Source organism: Lutjanus erythropterus, chromosome 7 (assembly GCF_056507025.1).
Source record: "Lutjanus erythropterus isolate fLutEry1 chromosome 7, fLutEry1.hap2, whole genome shotgun sequence".
In the NCBI taxonomy this organism is placed as follows: domain Eukaryota; kingdom Metazoa; phylum Chordata; class Actinopteri; order Lutjaniformes; family Lutjanidae; genus Lutjanus; species Lutjanus erythropterus.
In genome coordinates this window covers 10,845,503-10,859,354 of record NC_139323.1, presented here as the reverse complement: position 1 = coordinate 10,859,354, position 13,852 = coordinate 10,845,503, and the positions used below count along the sequence as shown (strand labels likewise).

At 40.9% G+C, this 13,852-nt stretch overlaps 1 protein-coding gene across 1 annotated transcript; it reads left to right on the top strand.

Annotated features, from left to right (window-relative positions):
- Positions 1-2,086: 2,086 nt before the first annotated feature.
- On the top strand, positions 2,087-13,528 carry zbtb11 (zinc finger and BTB domain containing 11). The gene is made up of 10 exons (XM_084722652.1): positions 2,087-2,623; positions 3,728-3,963; positions 4,087-4,318; positions 5,942-6,939; positions 8,285-8,593; positions 8,680-9,094; positions 9,900-10,017; positions 10,106-10,264; positions 10,919-11,094; positions 12,620-13,528. Exons 1-10 carry the CDS (start codon positions 2,311-2,313, stop codon positions 13,159-13,161), a joined length of 3,498 nt encoding a protein of 1,165 aa, XP_084578778.1. The 5' UTR covers positions 2,087-2,310; the 3' UTR covers positions 13,162-13,528.
- Positions 13,529-13,852: the final 324 nt, after the last annotated feature.

Here is a 13,852-nt window from a genome sequence, read left to right as displayed (position 1 = left end):
TAAAATATCAGCCAACCACTTCACCATGATCACGTGTGTCGTGTGCAGACGTCATCCATGATTAGTTATGAGCAAAACTGTGATGACAAGATAGCAAGTAGAAGTAAAATGAAGGCAATAAAAAAAAGAATGATTCAAAAACACTGCAATCACAAATTATTACAAAGAGAGAGATTATTTGAAGCGATCCTGTTAAAAATGAAGCGGATACTTAAGAAGCGCCAGTAAAATGTTCACAACACCTGCTAGAATCAAACAGCACAATACAGTCAGATCGTATTTGCACAGCTCAACAATTTCTGAGGTGGAACGCAGTGTAAAAAGTTTGAGAAACGATGATTTAAGGTTTGGGTATCTGTTTTTATTTTGTTTCTCCAACAACAATTGTTGTAGAACGGTCCTGAGTGATGCACCTTTATGTCAAAAACTTTGCCCCCACTCTCTTATTATTATATTATCACAGTTACCTAAAACTACACTTAAAACCTAAAAAATAGGTCTGAAAAACATTTTATATAAATATACAGGAAATGTCTTAATTTTAGTCTTTGTCGATTTGGTCAAATTTGTCAACACAGTATGCTTGAGGAGACATTAGTGCATATGATTATTGAAACTGAGACGTCAACATGACTGTGAGTCAGGCGCTTTGACGTGTTGTGTCTGTGTTATAAAGCCTATTCCTAACTTCTTGAATCTTCCCTTGAAAAAATGCCCCCATATTATAATAAAAAACTAAAACCAACACTGAAACTAATAAAAAATTAACATTTTCAAACAATAAAAATTATTTGAAACAAGCCTAAGTGAAACCAAACTAAATATAGACATGCAGTCAGTATGAAATGCTCACTCTGTTGCACCAGCAGTAATCAAAGCTGCTGTAAATTGGGGCTGAAGTGACGCATTTCTGGAGTAAACTTCCTGCACAATTATTCAAGTGAAATGTAACATAACTATACTAATTTAATGTTACTAGAAAATGAGTTACACACTTTTTCACAGCTATTGTCTGTAGTATAATTTAGTGCTACACCTGCTTTCAAATTTATTTACCTTTAGATACTGCAACATTTCTTTATTTAACTTATAAATGGGGCGGCAGCGACAGAAAATCTGGTTAAGTTTAACTTTTTAGACCAACAGTTGCAGAGTGAAATAAAGGACTACTGCAGCAATACACCCTGATAAACTGTATGCATTTTGAGACATTTTTTAAACAAGGCAACAGGCACCACAAACAGTGGTGGAGATGTACTAAGATCTTTTACTTGAGTAAAAGTAGAAATATTACAGTCTAAAAATACTCTGCTACAAGTAAAAGTTCTGAATTAAAATGGTCACTTAAGTACAAGTACACAATATCAGCAAAATGTACTTTAGCATCAAAAGTTAAAGTATTGATTATGCAGAATGGCTCCTTTCAGTGTTATATTAAAGGCCTTTTTCACAGCAGCCATATTGATATGAATGGTAGGATAAACACACAAACTTAATTAGTATCATTGGAAACACCTGTGTTTACTCCACTATTTCATGTAAAAATGGCTGCCGTGAAAAAGGTCTAGAATGTCAATGTTATCAATGTGGAGGAAATTTAAGATGTTTTGTATACTACTGGGTAGATTATTAGTTTCGTTCTGGGTCATATCATATAATCATATCATGTGTTGTTGTTGTTGTTGTTGTTTTTTACTTGAAAGATAATTAGTAACTATCAGTGTCGTCTGAAGTGTAGTTGAGTCTAAGTGTAGAGTAGTCTAGCATCAAAAGAAAATATTAAAGTAGTCAAGAATGTAAAAATTATAATTAACTACAGTACTTAAGTAAATGTACTTACTCTACTGGCCACAAAATGTCATTACCTTAGTTTATGACAATAAAACGGACTTTTAGAAATAAAGACAAAATTAAAATAATGATACTGAAATTACGAAATACGCGAAAAAAAAAGAGACTAGACCAGATTAGACTAGGGTGATTAGGGTGGTGCCTTTCTATGGCATTATAAATTTGCAAATGGCGCCCTCTCGTGGTGGATTACTTTCACGGCGCGCTTCCGCCGTTGTTGACGCAGTTTCCGGTTGTGCAGCAGCCATTTTGTCTGTTCGGGCAAGTCTACCCTGACGGTTACGAACTGCAGTTCCACCTTAGGAAACAATTTGAAATGTTGTTGTGGCGTTTTTATTTCATGTTATCTGGCATTTGAAGGTCATATAAAATTTGTATCACAATTTTAGAAGCCGAAGAGGGCCCCCCTCTTCGAGATAAATCCACAATTGAGCGTGTAAAGCGCGGCTCAGCTGAGACATGTCGAGTGAAGAGAGCTACTTGGCCATCATACGGTATCTGACTGATGAACGGGAGCCGTACGCGCCGGGGACGCCCGGCAACACCAAGAGAAAAATACGCAAAGCAGCTACTTGCTACGTTGTGCGAAACGGGACTTTGTTTTATCAGCGTCGACTGAAGGGCCAGAATGATTTCACGGAGCTGGAGGTGGTGCTGCAGGACGGCCGGAGGAAGGAACTTATCAACGAGGCGCACATTATCACCGAAGGAGGGGAGCACCTCAACCAGCAACTCACCTGGGAGAACATCTCTCACAAGTACTGGTGGAGAGGTGAGATACTGTTGCAGGGACACTGTCTCTAAATTTACACAGTCACTGTGAGGTCATTAAATCAGCCGGGCAGCTCGCGTAGACATAAGCTTCAACACAAATATAAATACGCCACCCGTCACAGCTACAGTTACTCTCTGTCTCCATCTAGTGGTTAGATAAAGTGCGACGTTTTCCTCGGAAAATGTAATTGTTTATCGTTATTTGTCATCACCACAGTATTGAGTCAAACGTGAGAAAGCGTGACCGAAAGGAAGTTGCTAAGTGACATTGAGTTTACTAACTGTCTGATTGCACTTGAATGCACCACTCAGATGTTTCAAACACTCAACATAACAACACAAATGTTTGACTGGAAGAAAAACTAAAAATGCAGTGGATTTTCTTTGTTTTGTTTTTCTTCTTGTCATTCTTAAAAAATAAATTTCAAGAAAACTAGAAATTAAGCTTTTGCCAGTATAAATCTTAATGTTGTCATATTTTCGTATAGGGATGCTTATTAAATATCAATAAATTAAATAAACAAATTATCGACCAATAATGAGAAATATATTATTTGAATAAAATTTAATGAAATTGTAGCCAATAAAATCTCCTATAATAATATCAAGTTTGACCATGTCAAATGATTTAATTTTAATTCTTGGGCTTAATGCTCTACAAAAATACTGTATATTTGTGAAGTTTTTTAATGTAATTTACTAGATAAACTAAATGAACATTTGTCACTCAGAATTTTTCTTCATTTTTGTTGTAACAGTGACGTCGGTTAGATCTAGTTCGGTCAGAGCAGTGGAATATTAAATTATGAATTTTTGCTCACTATATCTGTGCCTTTATAGCCCTCAGGTCTGCATCAGGTCATATGAACTTTTTTTCAAAATACAAAAATGTGACATAAGGCACCCCTTTTTCTTAGTCTTCAATGACAATAACTTTAATATCGTTGGTGTTTGGACTGTCAGTCAGACAAACTAGCATGGAGATTTTCATGATGACCAAATAATTGGAATGTTAATTGATAATGAAAATGATCTTCAGGTCCGCAGCCTTAATTTTGATTGGACCAGTTTCAAATGATGTCCTTTTGTTTGACACCCTCAGGTATCTTGAAGAATGTCAAAGACCACATCAAAGAGTGTGCTCACTGTCAGAGCAAGAGGAATGCTGATGACAATGCTCGACTGCTCTCCCGGTTGGGGAGACGCAGAGCTGGCATGAATGACGAGGATGATGAGGACGACGACGAAGACGAAGGAGATGAAAGTTTATTCTTCACTGACTCGTCTCTCCTGCGATCCAGGTTGGCCAAGACGATGGCCAAGCACGAACTGGTCTTTGTAGGTTTCACATGTTTTTTTGTTTCAGTCTTAATAATTACACAGGTGTGATGTATGTTGTTTGACCTACAGTTAGTGTGTTTTGTTAATGGAGTGTTGTTGGTGTGTGTTTGCTCTTTTCAGGTGGACAGTAAGGGTGAGGTGAATCAGTTTCTGCCTAAACACAGCCAGACCATGTTGGACAAACTGAACCACCAGCGTCTCAGTAATCAGTTCTGTGACATCACCCTGCTGATCGAAGGCGAGGAGTACCGAGCACACAAAGCTGTCCTGGCAGCGTGCAGCGAATACTTCCATGAGCTCTTCTTTGAGAAGGGAGCTGTCTCCACACATGAGGCTGTGGTCGACCTCTCCGGTGAGTCTTCAGAGTGTTTTGCATAATGCAGCGTTAATTTTGACACAAGTTTTTAGTTAAGTTTTAGTTGTTGTTGCTTACTGAAAATTATACCTAGTTAAAGTCAAATTTTAGTCTTTTGGTTTTGCTTTGTTATCATCAAGATTTAGTCAGTGGAACTCTTTACGTTTTTTTTTTATGTACTTTACGAGAAAATCTAAATGAACATTTTAAGAGTCGGAACTGTTCTTTGTTTTTGCTGTAGTAGTGATGTCAGTTTTGGTTCTGTCAGAGCTGTGGAATATTTTTTTTATTCTTTCCTTTAATGATTATTTTCATTGGTGATTAATCTGTCTGTCATTTTCTCTATTAATCGATTGGTTATTTGGGCGATAAAATCTCAGAAAATTATCACTGTTTCCCAAAGTCTAAGATGACGTTCTCGAACGTCTAAATTTTTTGTCCACAAACCAAAGATATTCAATGTACTTTCAGAGAGGAGTAAAGAACCCAGAACGTTTCTCATTTGAGAAGCTGATGTCAGAGAATTTGGGCATTTTTTTATTTAGAAACTATCAAAATAGTTAGCGATTAATAGTTGATTAATATTTGTTTAATTGTTGCAGCTCTAGAACTAAACCTGTTTTGTACTGTGTTTATTCATCTAAGCTTACAATGTGTTATTGACATATTCTTTCATATTATAAAAAATAATGTCTAAGTCATTATTGATGCATCATTATTGGTTAACAGACATCTAAACAGAATGTTTATTACCTGATAAAAAAGAACTCTTTATATATTACTGACGTTTTCTGCTAAATTCACCATCATGTTTCACTCTGCTGAACTCAGCTATAAAAATGCAAAATTGAGATGAACATTACCTGTAAAGCATCCCATTTATTCACTCTACGTGGAGCTGAAATTACTAACGAATTATATTAAATGTTCACAGAATGAGTTATTGTCTGTTTAGGAATCATAAGAAATCATAAATGATCTTTTATAAGGAGTAGAAGTTTACTGTGACCTCGTTACATTGGATTTAAAAAAATGTTAACAGAGCCAGGCAAAGACCCCTGAATCCAGAAATACGGAAATTTGAGCTAACTCTATACTAATATCACCGCAGTGCTAAAAGGGATTTAACACACATATTATAAAATCAGTCAACTGACATAACTGATGTTGGCATCAAGGGGATTGTGTGTTTATGTTTTTTCCAATTTGTTGTTTTTTTTCCACACTTCTTTAATCCATAGGGCGCTCCTTCCTCATTGGGAACCGTACACTCAGTTTGTATTTTAGTCTCAGTATTTAAAAATCGCCCACAGGTCTACTCTCTTCTTTTTCGTTTCTTTCTTTTCTACCCACCTGACAGGCTGCTGGTGAGGATGAGGCGCTTTTTTAAACCAGATGGATTTATTAGCATTTTAAGATGATGGAATACTGTGATCCAGCTTATGTTGTTTTTGTGAGAAGAGCCAACTGCTTTACCTCATCTTTACTCATCAGGTCAAAATGACCAGATTTCATTAGAAATTGTGTTGTCAACATTATTTCATATATGTGCCAGGACGTCATGAAGACTTGAACCCTGGTGTCGCTGCTCACTTTTCATCCTTGTTCTTCTCTCTCCAGGTTTCACCAAAGCCAGCTTCCTCCCGCTGTTGGATTTCGCGTACACCTCCATGCTCACATTTAATTTCTGCATCATGGCAGATATCGCCAACCTCGCCCGGCATCTGCTGATGACAGAAGTGCTGCACATCTGTGAGTCTGTACATAAGCAGGTGGAGGCACAGAAGCTGACGGTGTATCAAAAAGGAGACGTGCACACAGTGGTGTCGAGCCAACCGTCTTCTCAGGAGGGTTTAAGGGACGAGTCTGGTGCTTACATGGTCACCATACAGGGCGACGGCAGGGCAGTGGTCACACACAGTGGTGTGGCTGTGACAGGCGAGCCTGTAGCTTTTGTTGCTCCTCCTGAGGAGGCCTACGTCCAGGAACCAATGATTGTCACTGAAGCCACAGAGGGAGACAAAGAGCATCATGGGGATGCTGAACCGAATGAGACTGTGACTCTGATCACTCATAGTGGACAGGCTGAGCCTGGACAGACTGTCACTCTTATCTCGAGCAGTGCAGAGGGAGTGGAAGCAGAAACGATGACTGTGGTCACCCACAGCGGACAGGCCGGAGCCAGCGAGTCTCTGGCTGTGGTCTCAGCCTGCCTGGCGATGGAGCAGCCACAGGTTGCAGAGGCAGGAACATTTGTTATAAATGTGGACCCAGACAAAGGGAGCCCCTCAGAGGTCGTCAGAGTGACCTCTGAAGAGGTGACGTCCCCTCAGGAGAAGGCTGAATTGGTGCCGACGCCCCAGAAACGTAAACGAGGGCGTCCAGCCAAGGTGAAGAAGGAGATGGAGGTGGAGGAGTACGTGCCACTGGAGGAGGAGGATCCGTCCGCTGATGAAGGCCATGGAGACAAACTGGACATGGCATCAGATGATCCCAACAAAAGACGACTCAGGCAGCGCTCTATTGGCGAGGGCGGTTATGCACGTTTACATATGGGGCTGGAGGAGGAAGAGGAGGGGAAGAAAGGTTCAACCCCGCCACGTGCCGCCACCCCAAAGGTACATCATCAGATATGAATAAAAGATTGTATATAAATTATTTTTTTTCTATCGCATTTTGTTAAAGGGATAGTTCAGACTTTTTTTTTAAGTGGGGCTGTATGGGCTACTCATAGTCAATGTATTACCTACAGGAAATGGCGGTGACCAGGCCCCCAGTTTGGAGAAGCAGCAGAAGTACGGGTGTTGGAAGCTAAAGAATTTACTGCTGTGGACAGAGTCAACAGCAAAATGTATTTTAGCAACCTAAAAAAAGGCCCACCTAAAAAAAATTCAATATCAGTAAAGTGTACACTATGTTTAGAATATTTACCACTTAACATCACGGTCAGATAGTGTTTTCCGATGGAAAGCTGCAGTTATCTAAGTCAAATATTGCTCTGTCACTCAACCACACTCATTTGGCAAAATCAGTAATTCTGCCTCACAGAACACGAGATGCTGGCCTAACGCTGCTTCAGTCTTCAGTAAGGATTCAGGGAAGTCACACAATAACACAAACAGATGGAGGCGCTGATAGACCAGCAGCTCCCATTATCTACGAGGTAAAAGTAGTGTTTTTGTCAAACAAGTCTGGTTAAGCATGAGACAGTGTTATCTGGCTTTTGGATTTCCCTTCCAAAGAGGCTATCTGACAGTAAGGTAAAACAGGCCACCAAAAAGTCTGCAGCATGTATACTAGCTTTAAAATCTCTGTATATTAACATGTGTACATTAAAGTTACAGTGGGGGCCTGGCAGCTCAGTTGCTGCATGTCATCCCCCTACTCTCTCTCTCCCCCTTTCCTGTCTTCACTTGAGCTGTCCTATAAATTTATATAATAAGATCCCCCCAGAATATTAAAAAAAACAAACAGTATAAGAAAATAATAAGTTATGGGGGAAAAAACATGTCTCCCTTCTGTAAATAAGTCGGTGAGAAAATCTGTCATTGGTTCCACAATTTGATGTTCAGCTGTATAATATGTTCTAATATGGGGTTTGAGCCTTGTTGTACAACTCCAGGAAGTCTGACACCAGCGTTTTCAGCTCCTACATGTTTGCTTCTTTCTGATTTGCAATGTCTGCTATTTCCATGAAGGCCGTCCCTTTCTATTTGATTGGCAAATGCCAGGCGGTTACCAGCAGAAGTGAAGCATAGTGACCTCAAAGCAGCAAAAAAGACTTAAAGTAGTTTTTGCTGCTGCCTCAGTCTGCAGCAGTGTGTTGTCTGGCTTCCATGCCAGCACGCTTCTCCAGACTGGCGTATCAACTGCTTTCTGTTATTAAGACACTGACTATGGAAATGGTCTGAACTATCCCTTTAAGAGTGAATAATGATGTATTGATCATGAATGTGTTTTTAGGTGGGTCCGAGGCTAGCTAAGCGGGGAAGACCACCAAAGCAGCCAGCAGAGACTGCAGGTGAAGGACAGTCTGAATCGGGGGCAGATCCGGAGGCTGGTGCAGTGGAGGGCATGGCGACAGGAGAGCTCAGCACAGACGACGCGGGGATGAAGGTGGCAGAGCCAGACACCAAGCAGGAACCAGCTTCAGCAGAGAGCGCTGTTGACGGAGAGCACACGTGCTCTGAGTGCGGCATGTCCTTCCAAAGACGCTACTCGCTCATCATGCACACATTAAAACACGAGAAGGCTCGTGGATACAAGTGCAGCGTAAGTGTTAGTTTTGGTCAGCATTCCATGTTTAAGTGTTAATGTTCTTAAAATGTTCTGACAGTGATGTTTCTGTGTCCTTGCAGCTGTGTAGTAAAGAGTTTCAGTACGCCGCTTCACTCCGCGCCCACCTGGCCCGACACAAGCAGCAGAGCAGCCAGCGAGCCCCGCCCCCCAAACCCCCAGTGGAAAAGAGCTCCGCAGTCAAGGCAGACGGCGATCTGGACGAGAAAAATCTATCCCCGCACACCAAAAGAGAATTTGTGTGTGACATCTGTGGGAAGACCTTACCGAAGCTCTACTCCCTGCGGATCCACATGTTGAACCACACGGGCGTGCGGCCTCACTCGTGCAAGGTGTGCGGTAAGACGTTCGCCCACAAACACAGCCTGAAGATGCACCGAGCGCTGCACGACGTCACCAAACAGTTCCAGTGTGAATACTGTAAGAAGACTTTTGTGAGCAAGCGGAGTCTGGAGGAGCACACCAGCCTGCACACAGGTCAGTTCATGATCATTAAAGGGCCCTTTCAAACAAATTCCAAAACAATTCTCTTATTATTTGGCGCCTAGCCTTGCAGATAGTTTTGGTTTTGTTTGTCTAGGTTTTGAGGTTCTTGTCTCTGCCACTTGCAGTGGATGTGGGTAGGATTTTTTTCTTGGTGCATGAGTTATTCAGTGATGTAGTTTATCAGAAAAGTAATCTGATCATCTTTTCTGCATAAGAAAACTTTTATGGCTGTGTTGATTGTTGTTTCCATGGACACTGAATAAACAAGGCTGCACAGACACCAATAATTTACCTTTTTTCAATTCATTTTATATTCATTCATATATATTTATAAAATAGACTAAAATATATGAGGATTACAATTATAATACTGGCACAGGTAGCACTGCTGAATTTACTTCCTCTTTGGGTGGAGATGTTTGACAATGAAACATCGTCCAACTTTCAGGGGAAAGTATGGACTGAAAGGCTGCAGTGGGTAAATGCAAGTTTGCAAGACAATCCCAAATCTAAAATCATGTTGGTTAAAGATTCAAAATGGAAAATTTGAAAAAAAAAAAAAAAAGAAATGGTAAAACATGTAGAAACCCTGTAGAAATGTGAGACACTGATATCTCAAAACCTACACGTATACATCCAAAACTACCTGGATGGCAGGACAAACACAAACACGAACACACAGACGAGTAAAAAAAAGTGTTTTTTGTACGTTGGATAAGCTGACCCTTTTCTTCTAGATAGATGGATAATAAGACCAGATGTTTGTGGCTGTTCTCACCATGAAATCCTTTGACAGGTGAATCAAAGTACCTATGCAACACATGTGGAGCAACTTTCCACCGAGCCTCAGCCTTGAGCAAACACCTGAAGAAGCACCAGCCCAAACCTGACATCCGTCCTTTTGCTTGTGCTCAGTGAGTCACTGTTAATCTCTTTTTAATGACACACGATTCAAGACGTTCAGAGGTGACCTTTTAATATATTTACTCCTGTTCCCTGCAGCTGTGATAAGAGGTTCTATGAATCAAAAGATCTTCAGCAGCACATGAACAAGCACATGGGCCTGAAGCCGTTCCAGTGCCAGGTGTGTGGGAAGTGCTACAGCTGGAAGAAGGACTGGTACTCCCATGTCAAGTCTCACAGTGTGGCTGAGCCGTTTAAGTAAGTTCTACTCTGTTTCCAAACCAAACCTATAGTTACATTTAGCATATATCCCCAGTAATATTATTTCTGTGTACCAACATAACTCTGTCTAGTGTGCTGCTCTATTGGAAGTAGCTTTGATAAAGAAGTGGTGTTTTCTGACAGACACAGTGACAAAGGCAGTTTCAGTCTCCAAAATAATACCGTCCTCAGCAGATCCTCTGCCAACGCTGCTAAAGCCCGCCTTTAAAAAGGCAGCACTATCAATCTAGCCACCTAGAAACAGTGTTGGTGTGTTTCCACTGTTACCACAAATGTGATGAGTTAATTTATCTGTCACTCTCTAAACAAACACAGGCTGTGGCCTTCTGTCCACTGAAGAAGTACTAACCAAGATCCAGCTCCAACCTTTCTCTGCCTAGAGACAATAACAAACAATCTGATTGGATAATATTTGTTTCAGTGTTTTCAGGACAGTAATCCTGTCATTTCTGAAGCAAACTTGATAGAAAATTAGGTTAAAATTAGAATTAGAGGAAGAAATCAAAATATAAAAGAAATCAAATATAATATATTTAATTAAAACATTTGTAATGCTGACATTTTTGGCCTTCTCTGAGTGTTCTCCTCTGTTGTTTGAGAACTGGAATGTCTGTCTGTCTGTCTCTTCAGGTGTAACGTGTGTGGGAAGGAGTTCTTCGAGAAGGCTTTGTTCAGGAGGCACGTGAAGAAAGCCACGCATGGGAAGAAGGGCCGAGTGAAGCAGAACCTGGAGAGGGAGTGTGAGCAGTGTGGTAGGAAGTTCACTCAGCTCCGGGAGTACAGACGCCACGTCAACAACCACCAGGGTGAGTCTCCCAGCATGACAGGAGGAGGCTTAAACGTGTGTTTCAGCTTTCATTACAGGTGCTGAAAATCCTTGAAAACACTTCAATTTCAGTGTTATACTGTCACAGATTGAAAAGTGCTTGGATTTTGGATGAAGTGCTGTGTGAAATTATAATTGCATTAAATAATAAACTGACATCAGACCAACATCTCTGTCATGAAAGATGTATTGTTGCTGCAGTTAGACATTTTCATTTAGGCTAACTTTATGTTAAAGTTGGTTATAAGATTGTTTAGTTGAGGGTGATACAACATGGTAATACTAGTATTCACCAGTATATCAGCGTTTTCCTTAAAATGATTGCTAATAACATTAATGGTACTGTTCCCTTCCTGCAACTGAAAAAGTAGCTAATGTGAGATCAATACATACCAACTACACATATAGACACAGTTATCTGGTTTACCACAACTGTAGGGTGCTGGAAAAGCTTGAAAATGCACCTTGATAATGCTTGAAATGTGCTTGAGTTTGACTTTGGAAGCGGTGAAGGAACCCTGGTCCTTGTAGAAGCTCATTTATATGATTTCTGGTTCAGCCTGACAAACACAGTTTCCCCATTGGATATTACTCTTTCAAAATCCCATCAGTGTGAGGGCAAATATCAAGTCCCATGATTCACTGCTGCACTTTATCTTCCTTGGCTTGCAGAAACATTTCACCACAGGATATGATTATAATTTTTGGCCTGATGGGGGTCTACAAATGTAGGGGAAATGCTGCTCGGTTTTCAATCATGGCACTGCACTTACATCTGTTAGATAAAAAGTCAGTCTGATCTCTCTTAAGTCTTTTTCTCCTCTTCATATTTACATAAAATCAAACATGTTTAATAATATCAGGAGTTGGTGCGCTCTCTCAGCACCAGACAGGAAGCAGCAAATTGAGTGGGACAAAAAAACTCCTTGAATACCATCACACACACAGGATAGACAGTGAATTAACAGCATTGTCAGTCTGTGTTAAATTCAGCATGTATCTGATCCACCAACCAGTATTTATTTGAGTGAGTCAGACAATTTCAAACAGTTTGCTTCTCATTCCCAACATCTACTCTCGCTAAAATAGTGCAGCTAACCAGTGGAGGATGGCAATGAGTTGAGATGACAAAATGTGAGGTTTGTACAGAAGTACAGTTTATCTTTATCTGTTGGCATGTGACACCTTTTATCATTTGTTTCTAGGGTTTTGTGTTATAATGGACACATAAGGTATCAGTAATGTCATATTTTCTTAAAGAGTGTCTGGGGTAATATTTTGCCCATCTAATTAAACTGCTAATATGTATATTTTTAACATTTTGTCACCACTACAGAAACACTATGTACAGTGTAAGATTGTTATACGTTGACTGCTCTTGTAGAAGAAAGAAAATTTTAGAAGTCACAGGAAGTCACATTATAGACAACAGCACAGACTGACACTGTAATAAAGTGGACACTAGGTTCTGACCAAGTCTTGTGTCTTTCCCTCCCCTCTTCAAGGAGTGAAGCCGTTTGAGTGTCTCACTTGTGGCGTTGCCTGGGCTGACGCCCGTTCCCTCAAGCGTCACGTCCGCACACACACGGGAGAGCGACCGTACGTGTGCCCCATATGCCAAGAGGCCCACATCGATGCACGCACTCTGCGCAAACACATGGCCAAGTACCACGGGGACAACCTGCCGGGGAAGATCATGCTGGAGAAGGACACCCTCCAGTTCCACAACCAGGGCACCCAGGTGGAGCACGCCGTCAGCATCCTGGCATCGGAGCTGCCTCCTGAGCTCCGGCCGGCCCAGCAGCAGCCCTCGGAAGAGATCGAGACGGTGCTGATCACGGAGGAAACGGTGGAGGCCGTGGAGGCGGTGCAAGCCGTGGAGGCAGCGGGCGAGGGCTCCGTGACAACGCTCTCGGATCAGGGCATCATGCAGGTGGTGAACTATGTCCTCGCCCAGCAGGCGCTCACAGGGTCCAAGCTGGAGGAAGCACCAGAGGTGATTCAGACCATGGAGGTGGAGGTCGCTCACGTGGCAGAGGTCGAATAATTGTAGCACAGACTGATGATCATTTCCCATAGTCTGTATAAAATGTACAAAAGGACTATTTTTTGAGAATGTAAATAACTGAACCATGAGCAAAGTGTTCGCTCTCTGTTCAGTCCAGGACTGTTGGATGAGTTGTGTGTGCACGCTATCACATTTCTGTGTTCAATGTAAATATTTAGATATACAGTAACAGGATTAATTGAGTTACAGATGTAACATATGGCACTCAGGAGAAATAAAGGTAGGAATTAAGACTCACACTGGCTTTTGCAAAATATATTTCATCTTGTCACTTCACTGTGTTTGAGCTCTTTACTCCCCCTGGTGTCAGCTTGAAGGATGAGCAAATAAAAACTGCTTACATTTATTGGTCATTTCAGCATCATTGTCTGTTACATGCTCTTCTGTTTATAAGATTATATTCTTCTCCAGTCAAAGGTACTTTAGAAGTTGACATGTCAACTGGTTTAAATCATCAGCTCAAAGTCAACTTTTTGATCCGTGGTTCTCAACCTGTTTCTGTCAATGAGAAAACTGGCGACTCCTGACTAAGTGACACTTCATGGAAAATTCTTATTATATTCAGTACAGAACAATTTACCCAAACAGTGAACACGATAACTGTAGAATAATAAGTGTGTTCAATAAGTGTGTAAAACAAGTGATTTGTCTGACTTTTGAGCAGATTATT

Excerpts from the sequence above, each read along its gene's own strand:
- zbtb11 (XM_084722652.1), top strand. The coding sequence starts at position 2,311 with ATGTCGAGTGAAGAGAGCTACTTGGCCATCATACGGTATCTGACTGAT. Across the intron at positions 9,095-9,899 it reads GCACACCAGCCTGCACACAG|GTGAATCAAAGTACCTATGC; the intron begins GTCAGTTCATGA and ends ATCCTTTGACAG. Across the intron at positions 10,018-10,105 it reads CGTCCTTTTGCTTGTGCTCA|CTGTGATAAGAGGTTCTATG; the intron begins GTGAGTCACTGT and ends TGTTCCCTGCAG.